The sequence below is a fragment of the Epinephelus moara genome, chromosome 14, assembly GCF_006386435.1.
Source record: "Epinephelus moara isolate mb chromosome 14, YSFRI_EMoa_1.0, whole genome shotgun sequence".
NCBI lineage: Eukaryota > Metazoa > Chordata > Actinopteri > Perciformes > Serranidae > Epinephelus > Epinephelus moara.
Window position 1 is genome coordinate 26,957,122 of NC_065519.1, and position 15,324 is coordinate 26,972,445.

At 40.2% G+C, this 15,324-nt stretch overlaps 1 protein-coding gene across 1 annotated transcript in view; it reads right to left on the bottom strand.

The window, feature by feature from the left end:
* alk (ALK receptor tyrosine kinase) overlaps positions 1-15,324 on the bottom strand; it is a 491,937-nt gene that overhangs the window by 97,731 nt on the left and 378,882 nt on the right. Inside the window, exon 5 of the mRNA XM_050061749.1 lies at positions 2,806-2,939. Within this exon, the coding sequence (XP_049917706.1) occupies positions 2,806-2,939 (134 nt within the window). The remainder of the gene's footprint in view (positions 1-2,805; positions 2,940-15,324) is intronic.

Sequence of the window (15,324 nt, forward strand, 5' to 3'; positions counted from 1 at the left end):
ACGGTGACAGCGGAGTCCTGAGGGAACTATTTTTGTTGGCGGAAGACAAATAAAATGCTTAAATTATCTATTTTGTCCTCATTTTTCAACATTTCTTAATCAGCCTTGCTTATTTAACTGTTGAACTGTTGTATAAAAGCAATATCACACTCGAGCTCGTGATGTTTTACTGTGATATCGTCACGGCTGTGATTCAGTCGTAGGCACGAGGCCCTCTCGTGTGATATTGCTTAAATAATATCCTGCGCCCAATAATTCGGTACAGGGTCGTGCCGAACCGAAAGTCGCGTACCGAACGGTTCGACACAAATACATGTACCGTTACGGCCCTATACAGAATGGATATTGTGCACAGCACTGGTCCACCTGTCAGTCTTTTGTCATTGTGATCCGGCTAGAATATCTGGACAGAAATCACAGTAACTGAGGATGATGATAGATGACAGGTCGGGGAACAATTACTACCAGGTGTCTAGTAGCACTCTCTGTGTCACTGTCCAATAAAAAATACACTAAGCCAACCTTTTCTGGTGGTTTCATGTTTTGTGTTAGTTGACCAGAACAGTTTATAGGAAATGAATGAATGAATAATAATAATAATAAGACCCAAATGAAGGCCACATTTTACACTGACAGAAGGTGTGGATTTCACTTCTAATCTCCATAAATCTACAAATCTGGTACCCCTGGTTTTTGTTTTGATATCATTCAGTTTGCAGTGAGACTGGGGTTCTTTCCAATGTCAAAGAGAGGATTTATAGTTAATTTAACACTTTCCCTGTAATGCAGATGCTACAAAGCACAGCACAATATCTGTGTATTATTTGAGGAACTAAAAATCACAAATAAACTGCAAACTAAGAAGCCTCTTTAACATTTTACACTGTCAAATCCACTGGTTCTCAACCTTTTTTCATGGTAAGGACCCCTCAATCAAAACACATCAGGTCAAGGACCCCTATTTGATAAGATTTTGCCTCAAGGACCTCCATTTGAAAACATTTTGGTTGTTACATGTTTGATTAAGACCACAATTCTGTAGTTCTTAATTACAGTTTAGGAGATAACCATGGTGGAAGTGAAACCTATGATTAGAATATTCACTCTCATGAATCCTACTCCAATTGGTCTCACTTCTGCAGTGAATTAAATCGTGAAAACAAACTACTCCTCACTTTTCTGGGGACCTCTGGAACTCCCTTAAGGACCCCTGGGGGTCCCTAGACCCCGGGTTGAGAACCACTGAGCTAATCAACATATTAACTAAAGATGTTTGCTAAAATGTGAAGTGCTCATGTGAATGAAGAGGGAAGTACTTTGCCAAAACGCATTTACAAATACAGTACTGCCAGTGGTAGAATGCAACTAAGCACATTTACTCAGGTACTGTACTTAAATACATTTATGAGGTATTTGTACTTAACTTAAGTATTCTCATTTTATGCTACTCTATACTTTTACCTCTCTAGAGTTTGACAGTGCAGTAATGCAGGACTTGTAATTGTAACAGAATATTTTTAGACAGTGGTATTGCTGCTTTTACGTAAGTAAAAGATCTGAGTACTTCTGCCACTGATTATTGCAAATCTGGTTTCAGACGAAATGTAGGTTTGTAAGGATAGTGTTGCATAAGCTACATTATATCAATGTAGGGATCTCTTTTGAGTGCTGCTGCCAATTTTCAGATTTAATTTAGTCTGCTACTGGAGGAGTGCTTCTCTCACTCATCCTTTACTTTTTAATTCCTTTTTATGTGAGTTCAGCAGACTCCAACATGGTCTGGTAAACAAGTTGGGTAACTTTTCTTACACAAGCCTGAAATGGAGCATCTTTAAACTCCACTCACTCATTCAGAAAATCCTGACAATTTCACCATGGAGCTGCTTGAAAAATAATGATATACTATATCAAATAAATCTGGATATTTTCATACACATACAGAACAACAATCCATTCTATTAAAACAGCTCCAGCTTGGTATGACATTTGCCTACAAAATATCTGTCAGAGGAAACAAGGATTGTATCTATATTTCATCAGTAACGCACACTTGAAATGTTTAAGCAGGGGTTGTTGTGCTTCTGCATCGAGCTCAGAGGAAATTGAATCAGTTATATTAATCCAATTTCAGGAGCTTTCGAGGTTGACAGAGAAGGATATTATTTCACTCTAGCAGTCTACGCATTTCATTGCACAACATGGTGTAATGAAGTTAAAAAAATCACAGAATGTAGCTGTGCAATTTTCAGTTTGACGTGTTTGAGCTGCTTTGGGAACTCAGTCACTCTGCAGACATGTGAGACACATTTAGTCTGCATACATATTACAAGTGTGACAGGAAACACAAAGGGAAACAACTGCAAGCAAAAGACGGGTGACCTAATGCATTGGCTTGCTTGGACCACTTCACATTTGATCTTTTGAGTTGACCAATATTTTTCATTGTGGCTTGATGTAAAGATTATTTTACTGATTTACTGATAGATAGTATTGTCTTTGAAATGCAAAAGTGAAAAAAACAACATGTCCATAAAAACTAGACGACAAATACAAATTGTAAACTGACTGACATTCAATATAAAATGATATGAAACAGATAAAATTACTCACTTAATAATCACTTAATAAAACACTTATTTATAGTCTTATGTGACTCAAGCTACTTTTTAGGATTCCTGCAAAATGTTACATTCAATAAAATCATAAACTGCTCACACATAAGTATACGGTATACAAAAAACAGAGCAGCGTCACCATTGCCTTACTATCATTTCTGGAACGTATGACAAAGTTGAGCCAACTTACCCATGGTGCAGTTAGTGGTGAAGTGGGGCTCAATGGTGGCCATGTCATCCTGTGGAATCCGCTGATCATAGCTGGCCGAGACCCGAAATGGTGATCTTCCGTGGGTCCCCAGGGTGAGGTGGACCACTGCCCAGCTGCCAAGGAGAGAAAGCAGGAGTAGGGTCAGTGTGAGGAGCAGACACCACGGCTGACAGAAAAACCCACACCCACTGCGGGGGCTGGGGGTTAGAGTAGCTCGGGCCTGCTCCGAATGAGCTCCAAAAGTCTCAGAGGAGGGACTGTCCAAGGCTTCAGCGGAAGCTGACATGGGGGCTTCCTCACTCCCTTCCACTTTGGAAGGATCCCCTTCTTCCTTTGTCTGTTGGTGCATGGCCCTCCTTTGAGCTCAGCCCAGCCTGCCTGGGTCTAGTGGAAATGTAGAGGTGCTCAGGTGTGTGGTGTTGCCTCACTTGAGAGCTTGCGGCTGCTGTGCAGTCAGAGTGCAATTCAAAGCTGCTATTGCAGCAGGTGTGTGGTCAGGAGACAACAACACACTCAGGTCAAGTTCTTGTGTGTGAGCAGGCTGCAGTCCTGCGGTGAATGCTGTGCTCCCTCAACCAGCAGCTGGCTTCATGTAGTTTAACTGTCTCTAATTTTATTAAGCAAATTGTGCTGATTTCTCTTTGGCTCCAAGCTCATCAACAATCTCTCCCTCTCCCTCTCTCTTTCCCTCTCTCCCCTCCCCCTGTCTCCTGCCCATCCCTTCATTTTTAAACACAGTTGTGGCACCACATATAGTGAACGCACTCTAAATACCTACTTCCCTAATGCCGTATAAACACCACCAGAAAACGGCAACAATACCTACTGATTACAGTATAAACACACACACTATGACATATGGTGTGCTTTAATGCTTGTGTCATCACAGCAACACATGCATCATTTCACATTGCACAACTGTGTTCTGCCATTTTAGATTTGCCACTGTTTTGCTGCTATACATGCCATCATGCTTTTACAGCACCGTTTTTTTATTAACAGTTTGCACAGACATGTCACATCAACGCCGCAGACATAAAACAGAACACACACTTTGAACAGCAAAACACATACTTTTACATCTCGACTCTCCCACTCTAGTTAAGCAGACGCTGTCTTCCTACTTTACCACCTTGACTTTAAAGGTATACTATGCAGGATTGTCAGTTACTGTTTGTAAACATGCTCGGCAGTGAAAGCAAATGTAAAACCAACCCCAGATTCACTCGTGATTGGCATTTCACTTTGCTAGATTTGCTTTTAGGGTGTCTCTCCTGGATGCCTGGTCATTTTCTTTTTGTAAAGCCCTGACCTCAACTGATCGCTGTTGGGGTACACACCCAAAAACAACCCAAACACAGAAAATAAAAAAATACAGGCAGAGGGCAGAGTCTCTGCAGCACAAAAATCGCTACAAAACAGTTCTAGTGGGTCATAAGTGAGGACTGAGAGGGATTACTTGTGTTCCTATTAGGAAAATCCTGCACAGTATATCTTTAACTACTATAATATAATATTATGAATATAAATGTATATATAAATAAAAAAATGCACACATTTCTACAATATAAATCATTGTGCACAACTGGACTGATATGAAACATACTCACTGGAATACACTGGATCTTTCTATGTTATAAATGAAGTCAAAAGTCCTCAGTTAGGTAAGGTAAGGTGAGGCGAGGTGAGGTGAGGTGAGGTGAGGTGAGGTGTAGTGAGGTAAGGTAAGGTAAAGTAAGGTGAACTTTAATGTCCCTGAGGGGCAATTTGAGATACAGGTAGAAGTCATGAGTACAACAAAATACACAACACAATACATAACGCACAGTATCTAGTGTCACACACTGCCAGGGGTAAATCATGGATATCAGTGGTCACCACTGGTTTAGATAAGTGATAGCAGACGGGACAAAGGACGATCTGTAACGCTTAGTGCTGGTTTCAGCCCCTCCAGATTTTTAATTTTTTCAGACTTTTTGCCAGCCAGATTTTCTGTAGCCATGCTGTAATACAGAATGTTCTGAAAATGCATGTCACCTGTATAAACTGGATATATTCCCTATTACTGGAATGTAAGGAACACTGTATTCACAATTGCATTTATTATCCAAAAGTGTTTTCTTTTCCAAGACACTTTTTTTCTCTCCTCAAAGTGAAATAATTATTTCAAAAGTTTTTAACCAGCCACAGACCCTTGGTGACATCGTTATAAATCTCAAAGGTCTCTGCCTTCGATTATGACAAGTGTGTTGGGAAATGGGAAACACTGCAGCACCATGTTTATTTTGGGGTACATTTTTTTTACTTTGTTTGGGTAGAATTGTGCCCGTAAAAGTACAGCAAACATAAATGCACACATGCACACACACACAACAGCCCACTACACAAACAGACTCTGAGCTTTTCTGATTTCCCCAATGTCTGTGCTCTGACTCAACAGGCTTTGCATTACTACCTTTGCCAGCTCCCCTTCTTATGTTTTTTTTCCCTATCTTTTAATGTTGCACTGGCTTTCCTCTGCTCCCCCCTCCCTTCGCCGCTCTCACCTCTTTCCAGTCCCTTTTCACTAAACCCTCCTCGCTCCCTCTCTCCGTCTCTCCACCCAGACACTGCTCAGAGTGGAGGGGAGGTGTGGACCAGATGGGAAGTGATGTTAAAGCACCACAGTACACTGTTAGAGAACAGCTTTGCGGTGTGAGACCTGCTCCCTGCCATATCCTATAATAGAAAGGAAATGAAGCCCCAGATAAGGGCTGCCACTGTCTCCTTGATAACCTTGAAATGATTTGCCGACTGAGTCATATACATATGGTCTTGCTGGATTCACTGCCGGCAGGCTGAGGGGCAGATTTAGACATGGCCTTTGTGTTGAATGAGTACTCAGCATGATGATAATGGGTCTGTAATTGCACTGGAATGTTTGTCTCCTCGTGCATAAATAATTTAAGCATATGCATTGCAACACCACGTACTCTTAAACCTAGATAAACAGGGATGAAAGTGCTCTATATCGAAATATGAAACACAAAGGGGATTAGCAAAGTCTATGATTTTAGAGATGGAACAATGTAAACAAAGGAACTCGTGCTTGGCATCAAATACGCTTCATGTACTGATAATAAAATGGGCAGCGCTGTATATGGCGTCCAATCTAAAGCGATCAATGTAAACCTGATCTCTGTCTACTCAGAGTGTAAAACTGAACACAACTCTCCTGGACTACTGAATTATTTTCATGTCTTATCACGCTATATCTGCGCTGGAGCTCACAGCACTGATTAACTGAGCAGCGGATCAGAGCAGAGCTGCCAGAGCACATCACTCAAACATTTAAACCTAATTAGTAGTATACCATGCAAGGCACAGCGGTTCTAAATATAAATAAATAAAAAGAAAATGAATGATAAAGACTCATACGGGGATTAGATATTCATGACTAATCCGAATGCGGATGCTAATAATTCTCATTATGGTCCTTTGTGTCCTAACGGCTGGTTGGTTGTTTAAAATCACCTGACCTTTGTTCAGACTGCTGTTTGGCGAAAGCTTCTCCTCCCATGATGGCAATGTTTTTTTTTTTCCCAACATCGAAAAACAAAACAACAACAGCTCAGGCCAACTAATCTTTGCTGCCAATTGACAATTCTCATTTCATAATGCTATTCATTTATGCTCCCTTAGTGCTCTGCTCTGGCTAATGTAGCTCTTTTAATTTTCATTTGGTGTGTGTGTTAGTGAGGATGTAGGGTGCTTATGTCCTAACCACATTAAGGCTTATTTGTCTTGTGGGTTCTGGTTTGCATTAGCTTTGAGTCTCATCCATCAGGGCAAACAATGCATGAGGAAGTGTGTTGCATATTCTTTCCGACGTGGCCCCCTAATGCTGTGGGTCCAGGTTGGATATATTGTCAGAGTGAGGCTAGTGCAGACAGAACTTTATACCTGCCTTATGTGTGTGTTTGTTTATTCTTGTGCTTTAACAGGCGCCATCTTGCAAGCTTTCTTTTCCTCACGTCCTCGGGTTAGAATAAAGAATGAGGTTAGGAATGAGCTTTTGTTTATTCGTTTCGTCCCTGGTGTGAAAAGGCCTTCAAGAGAGGAACTGAATTGATTAAAGGTCCTCATAAGTGTAGAAATGAAATGATGTGTGTGAATCAAACTATATAAAAACCTTTTGAAAATGATTCATAGGTGACTGCTATATTTCTCTGACTCGCTTGTGCTGGTAAGCACATATTGCACTCATTCAGAAAATAATCACCTGAACTGACCAAAAAAAGAGAGACTATTTTTCCTGGAATAAATTATTCGTCCTACAGCAGCAGTGTTACTGTTACCTTGTGAACTTACTGTATGATTTTCAGTGTTAGGGTGTTACCAGGGCCTAAAATAATAGTTTTAGCAGGTTAAGAAGGGATATGAGGTTAAAGGGGAACTATGTCAATTTTCAAAATTCATACACGTTATTCCAAAAGTCTAAGACAGTCAAAAAATATTAATACACATTTACAACTTTCTCCCAAATCCAAAATATTGAGTGCCTAAACCAAGCCCCCAGGAAAACTGCTGAGCCTTGCAGCCAATTTTTTCCCAGTGAAAATCCCATCGCCCACTAAGCTTTCTTCCCATTGGCCACCATTATAAAAGAGACGTCTGTTAAACTGTTGACAGGACATCTCGAACTGTAAACAAGGTCAATTATGACTCTTTATATTACAATGTTTTCATTAATGGTGGTTTTATATTTGCTAAACTTTCCTGGAGCTTGCAAATGGTATTGTAAAAAAATGTGATGTCATCAAAATGTAAAGTCTATAAGCCAAGTGGGGCCTTGTGGGCGGAGCTACTGGGAGAAACATTAGTGTGCAGAAGTAAACCTGGAAGCTTCACACTTTTTTTGGCATATGCGCCAGTTGAGCAGCTCCATAGGCGCCATTTTGGGATCTAGTTAGCATTCTAGTTATTATTATAAATCTATGACTTAAATTCAAATTTGTGATGTCATCAAGCATAAAGTCTGGAGCTGCTCCATAGACAATAACCATGGAAAGATGTTCTAGTTGACACTGAGCACCCAGGAGAATGCTCTGAGTATATGGTACATTTTCTGTTTCACAGCTGAGAACAATTCAGTAGAATAAAGCTCATTTGGGTATAAATAAAAAAGAAACATTATGTGGGCCCACAAAATCAGTCTCCCATTCACTGTCTATGGAGCAGCTCCAGACTTTAAACTGATGACATCACAAGTTTGAGACTGCTCTGGTTTCTGGCTTCGAGAGAGTCACTCATGTTCACAAATACTATCAAACTTTTCTAGGTCACGGAAATAACATATTGGAATTCACAATTTAAGTGGTGTTTCCCTTTAAGATAGAAACTGGGTCTTTGTTTTCTTTGATTTTGTGATTTAGAAGAAGATCAATTTTAGATTTCAGAGTAAAGGTTTGACATATCACCTGAGATTAGTTTGAAGGCTCTGCACAACTATGGTACACAGACTCTGGTGATTACACTTCATTGGGCTGATTAGAACTCTTTCCAGGTTTTTGTTGGTATGTAGACTGTTTGATCGACATCTCTCTGGCACCTGTAGAGTTGTGCAGGGCCCTTGCAACAACAACAACAAAAAATCACTCCCTTCCAAAATATAATTTTTTTTGTTTGTATGGAAAATTATCAAAGAACTAAAAACAATGCTGAGGCAATCACATAAATGTCTTCATTGTGTGTTTACTGGCTTTGCTTCAGTGATTTCCATCACATGTTGTTTTGGTTGGTTAGTTTTTCGCCACTGTTTGGAAGTCCGTAAACAATTACAGATGGCAAATTGAATCAGGAGATGAATATGAAGAAATAAACATGGGAACAGAAGATGTGAGTTGAATTCAGCCTTAAGGGGGCGCTGTGGCACACTGTGTAATGGAGCCAGTTCTGCAGTCAGCACAGCAGGCCACAGTCGGCTAAAGGTTACAGCGATTCTGAATGTGTTTTGCTGAAATTGCTTATGTTTACTAAGTTGACATTGTGTCTCTTCAATTCATCTCATTGTAACTTGATTGAGTTTCACATCACTTAAAACATTTGTCTTTGAGGTTCACCCTGAAGACTGTGTGATCACAATAATACCCAAGCAGCTATAGATGATACCACAGAGATATCAAACATGAGGAGATGGAATTGCAAATGTGAGATTCTGTCAGCAATTAGTCAAAATCAAAACAAATTTGTAAAATGCCAAAGCTAATTAGTTTGAGATATGGCTGCCTGAATGTGCCAAAAATGATCAAATACTGCAAATAGACACATAGGGGTCACAGAGCTGAGGAAAGTACAACAAACAGTCTAGGAAATGTAAAATCTACAATGTCCCAGCCATTCTTCCACAAAACCAACCCAATCACCAGAATAAATGTTAGCATTGCTCATTTCTGCAAACCACAGATATGTTACATTTGTGCATTTCAAATGTAGAGGATATGTTTCAATCTTGTGGTTAGGTTTAGGCACAAAATACCATTTGGTTAGGGTTAGGAAAAGATCATGTTTTGACTTTAAGTGCATGTTTTGTCACGCCATCTTCCTTAAGCCATCCATCAACTATACTCACCATCCCCTTCCCCCCTGATGAGAACCTCAGATCATATACATGTAATCTGAACTATGTAACCTAAGAAACATTGATATGACACATATGACACGTAAAAATGTAACCATGGCTTACAGAAATGTACAATGCTGACATTTTCTTTTGGCAACCGCACTACACACAACACAATCTGGCGATGCTATGATAAATACTTAACCCTATGTGTATGGTATGAACAAAATACAATGTATGATATCGACAAAGCCATTAAACTCACTTCCTCAGGCTCGGGTTGTGCATGAAATGGAAAAGGTTTTCAATCATACCCCAAGTCCAAGTGACCTGTTGACTGCATTTGCAGTAAAACTAAAGAAAGGGGAGGATCAAAATGGAAACTGCTTTACATGGTAATGGAATTTCTACCCCCTAAGAGACATCGCCATAGGTTTCGATCATGCAGCCTGTTTTAAATCGAAGTGGATTTTTTCATAGGGGAAAGATGAAATTGATTGAAAATGATGCTGTGTACGCCTGGGTCTGCATTGAGGCAGCAGGGGTTAAGGACTTAGGAGGTGGGTGCTGCTGGTGCTGCCATGATTGCTGCTGGATCAGGATCTCTACTTAAGCCACATTGATTTTGACTGTCAAATGGTATAATGCACAAAAGACGTAAGCCAATATGTCAAGAGAAGTGCAGATTAGATTCTGACATGGCCCGGCTGAATGAGTGCCACTTCCCCAAACTAAACAGGACACATTTGAATGCTATCTGTTGGGAGCAAAATCTGTTCCACCATAATGCAGCTGGAATGATAGGGTAGATGAGGTAAGCTGCGTTGACTTGTATTGGGGACATGTTTTTGGCAGAATTCAGTATTTGTTCAGCCAAAATGGATTAAATAAGCTTTAAAGATCTTTTTCTTACACTGGCCCAAACTGTTTCATTTTTTTTTTTTAAATATTTGTTATAGGGAAAAGTCACAATACACCATGTTCTCAGTAAAGCACATAGTTTGGTCCCATCAAACATATGCCTCACAGACAATGAATGACAAAACAATTTCATCATGGCTTTTTGTGAACACTCTAAACTGGGGAAGATTGGTTTAGTAAACAGCAGTCGTGAGGCTTTTACATGATTCTGCAGACTAAAACTTGGGACTGCACTCAAGGCAAGCATTAGCCTTTGTACATTCACATGAGTCACACCTGAAATACAACTATCTTGCATTTCTGAGCTAAGCAAATTATTCTGTGACTGAAAAATGAACAATCTGCCAAGAGCAAATTACAGAGGATGAAAGCAACCCAAACCAAATAAACAAACCCAGATGAAAAAAAAGAGTCCACCAGGGATTCATGTCAGTGTGTCAATTTCACATGCCCTTAAAACGTACACACAAGAACTGCAAGCCACGTTCAGCATGAACTCAGACCAAGTGGGTGATATAAACGGTCCATTATACCAACTCGGGAAATTTGCCTCTTGCAGTAAATGTGAGACATGTAATTCAAGGTAGCTTTTTGAACACATCTTCACAGTGGCACGTATATATTTAAAGGCCTAATGTTAACAGTGTGTTTGATGGACCTGCATTAATATAGTGCCTTTTAAGTCTTCAGACCACTCAAAGGGCTTTGCACTATATGCCACATTCACCCCATTCACATATGGCAGAGCAGAGGCCACCATGCAAAGTGCTAATCTGCTCATCAGGATCTAATCTAATGCAATCATTCACAAGCACATTTGCACAACGATCTGGGGTTCAGTATCTTGCCTATAGGACTCCTGACATGCAGACTGGAGCTACAGCCGCCCATTGTGTTACTGCTGTAACTACACGACAACTGGTGTTTTTGCCATGGACTGTGTATAAATAATGAATGTAGCCACCGTCACTAATTGGTTTGGGGACTTTTGGTTTTAAGCCTCAAATTTGGCATTTAAGCCATTGCCAGCTTTTTTTTTTTTGGAGCCAGGGGGGCTCATATTTGGATGTCAGGCTTTAGCTGTGGAGGAGCGAGGGGTGGATCTGACTCACAGGCTGTGGTGACGCCTCACAGCCAGCCTGTCATTCAACATGCCCTACCCTTAATCATGTGTAACTTTAAGCCTTAATAAAATTTAAACAGTACAGTAGTCATAAATGTGGGAAATTAGCTATGGAAACCAAAACCATTTGCACCAGGCTGTAAACATGCTTATCCCTGCTTCAAAGTTGGGCTTTTTACATGGGATTCTATAGGGATTGGCTCACTTTTCAAGCCAGCCTCAACTGGCCATTTGAGGTACTGCAGTCTTTGGTGCTTCCTCGTTGGCTTTATTTTTCAGCCCCAAAGGTTGCTGTTTGGTTCATGCACATGGGCTGTATGATGATCTGGATTTCACTCACTAAACCACTAACCTTTTTAACATTAGGCAAGTCAATGCCTTGCCACTAAACTATATCAACCTGTGTGAATTGACCAGGTTATCTGTCATAAAACTTATGATCAAAGCACAGGTACACTCATTGGTGGCATTTGTGAACACTTGTACATGCACTGGCACATATTATGTCTCTCTATAGTGTCCAGATGTGAAACATATGTAACATTAAATCTACTCTGACTCATTTATATGCAACAATAAAACTTGAAAACTCTGTGGAAAGGTAATTGTATTTATAGGCATTGTATACAGTAATCTGTCTTGAGAGAGTGAGAGGAAGATAAGGAAAAAAGCTGTGGAGAGTGTATAAAGAACTCAGCACTCAACCCAATTTGTCATGTTGCTATTGACGAAACGAGACCTTCACAGTACAGAAAGAATCTAACATTAATGACTACATATTTCCATCTGAAGTTTTGAGATACCTCATATAGAGCCCCTAATCCTAAAAGCAAGTCACAAGATTGGAATGCTAAACTTTAATCTGAGTTTTAAATCAAGACTGAATAAAATTCTGCGACAAATTAATGGAGGTCAAACTGATATTATATTGGCTGGCTTTAAGGGCTTAGATCAGAAGCTTTGAAAGAATTTATATGAGAAATTAAGAAAGGAACAGTGAAGGCTATGCCAAGACTGATGGGAACAGATTACTTAGATGTCTTAGTTAGATGTACATGATGGCAGTACATCAAAAGAATGACAGGTCTACAGTAAAAACCCTCATTTCCATTTTGTGAGCTCCTGTCTACAGCACTGTAGGTTTTGCTAATAGATTGTGCTAATGTCTTGAGTCAGTGTTCTATCAGGTCCGGTGTTCGTTGCTTGAGAAAGTCCTGTAATGAGATGAGATCTTTGGCGTCTACTGTTGAACATTACATCATGAATAAACTGTCTGAGTGGAGCACATTACAATGGGCAAAGGTGAAGAGGAAGCACTGATATATCTTTGGGAATTAGACTAGTTCTTAATGAAATGAACCCAATCTGCAGGGCCAATAAAATAAAATCAGTGCATCAGTAACTACGCAGACATAATAATGCTCACAGGGTCCCAGGAAACCAATCAAAACTAGAGGAGCAGTGAAGCAGACGAGTCCAAATAAGCTAATCGAACAGGATCTAGCATCCCGCTGTTCACTGTGACTGGCAGGTTGCTTCAGTAACAGCCTGTCTGCACTTGGACATCACTCACCAGTTTTTTCAAGATTCAGTAATGACTTTGAAAAGTGTCTGAGGTTTAGAAAAACAAAACATTTAATTGTGCCTTTAAGACAGAAGAACCTCAAGAGTCAGCAGCAGTCTGGCCATCTGGAGGAGCAGGAGCCTTCACATTGGCCTAACGGTGTGTGGGCAGGCAACACTGATACAACAAAGTAAACAAATGTCACATTCCGTTTGATTTTGCGTTACACTGGCCAGCTGGCTTCACATAAGTGTGTGGATGTGTGTTGTGTGGTGCAGCTATAAATTCATTAGATCTTATGAATACATCCCTCTGTTACGAACTTTATGTGGTACATTTTGGGATCACACATGCTGAAGCTGGTATAGGCTACATCCAGACTAAAAACTTTTTCATTTTAAGACAGTGTTTTAAAAATGAAAATGATCTCTGTATGCTCGTTTTAGCTTTGTTTCATAAATAATTTCTGTCCATGATAAGATGCCTAATTACGCACATTATATGACCATCCATGTACACTGTGCATACATGTGCCGGTGTGAATGCAGCTACAGAAAATAATACAGAGAAAAACAGCAAAGGTGAAAAGTAAGACCAAATATTGTTTGCTTCAACAAACAGTGAGGTGGAACTGTTACTGAAAGCAGCAGGAGTTTAAGGTGGTCAAGAAAACAGATTGGGAGTCATTGCAAAGCAAATATGGTGAAATATTAGAGCAGTACTAGGAGCATTATCCAATACTGCTGGAAGGCACGGCAGTGGGCAAGGAGTACCCAAAAGAGAGTGATGAAATCACAAAAGGTATTTAGCTATGATGTTTTGGCTTTACATGTCATGACTTATAAGACCTGATCAAAGTGGGAATTGAAGTCTGGAAGTCTGCGTTGTCATTGTTTTCAAAAGTCTCCACCTGTCCAAACTAAAACGCAAAACTGGAGTTTTCAAACCAAATTGGGGTCAGCAGCATTTTCAGAGGTCTCTGTTTTAGGAGTTTATGTATGTCCGAGCATTGTGGACACTACACGAAAATGTAGCAAAAGTTATGCGTCTGGGTCAGTTTCTTTGTTTTTCTTTTTCCGGTAAGCTCAAAGAGAAAACACAAGGTTATTTATCCTGTAACCCCTGTTCTCTGATAACACAAGTTAGGTGTCTCCCTATGGGGATTGCTCTCTCAGCATTATCCTCTTTACTAAGCAAGCCATCAAGGCAAAGCCCCTTGCCTCACATAAAAAAAGTGATTGAAGCAGGGTCGCTCATCATTCAAGATAAGCCGACTTCTTTTTCAGTTAATGCAAGGTAGGTTCTTCAGGTAGACACCCCATTCATATTATCAGAGAACAGAGGTTACAGGATAACTAACCTCAAGTTCTGTAAAACAGTCCTTTCAGCTCTCACAATGGGGCTATACTGACTACTCTATTGCCAGATAAGCTTATCTGAGCGACTGGCTGCCAACCCAGGTGGTTCCATTTTTTTTCCACAGAGCCCACACATTTAGGACAGTACACCAGCGCGGTTGCACTGACATACAATTTAAAAAACTCTACAAAGACCAATGTGAAGCCCAGCACACTGCAGATGGCTTCTTTCTGCAGTGACACTCCTACACTGGGCTCAATATGTTGGCATTCCTTCTGTGAATGTGAACACAACCCACGTGGAGGCTATAGCCATTTATAGTCAATCACAACCACAGTGGGAGAGATGTTAATGGGCTCACCAGTATACTTAGCCCCTGACACAAACAACTCCTAAAGTTTTCATTTCAATACAAATAAATGCTGGACAGCACATGACAAACTATCCCAAAGCTGCAGTAGTCTGAAAAGCAAAAGCCCATTTGTGTAACATCCCATTACCAAATTGCTTTGAAGAAATATTTCTTTGAAGGTACTTTCCCAAACAAAAGCACAAGGCTGAGTATTATGCAGAATGATGTCACTGGAGCTTTCCACTACAGTGAAAGGGCCAGTGTGTAATATTTGGCATGGTTTATTGTCAATCTGAATCTGAATCTGAATATTCTACCCATTAATATGTTTATACAAGTGTATAATCACTATAAAATAAAATTCATTTGGTTTTTGTAGCCTTATAATTACGCTTTTATATATATATATAGCAAAGGCCTTGCTTTAGAGAGGTCGCCATCTTGCGCCACCATGTATGTATGGCAGACCGAGCGGACAATCCAGCCAGCCAGAGAACGCGTTTCGCGTGTATAAATGAACCAACGAAGACAGCGGAAGGAAGGAAGAAGGAGGAGGAAACAGCAGAGTGTTATAGTAG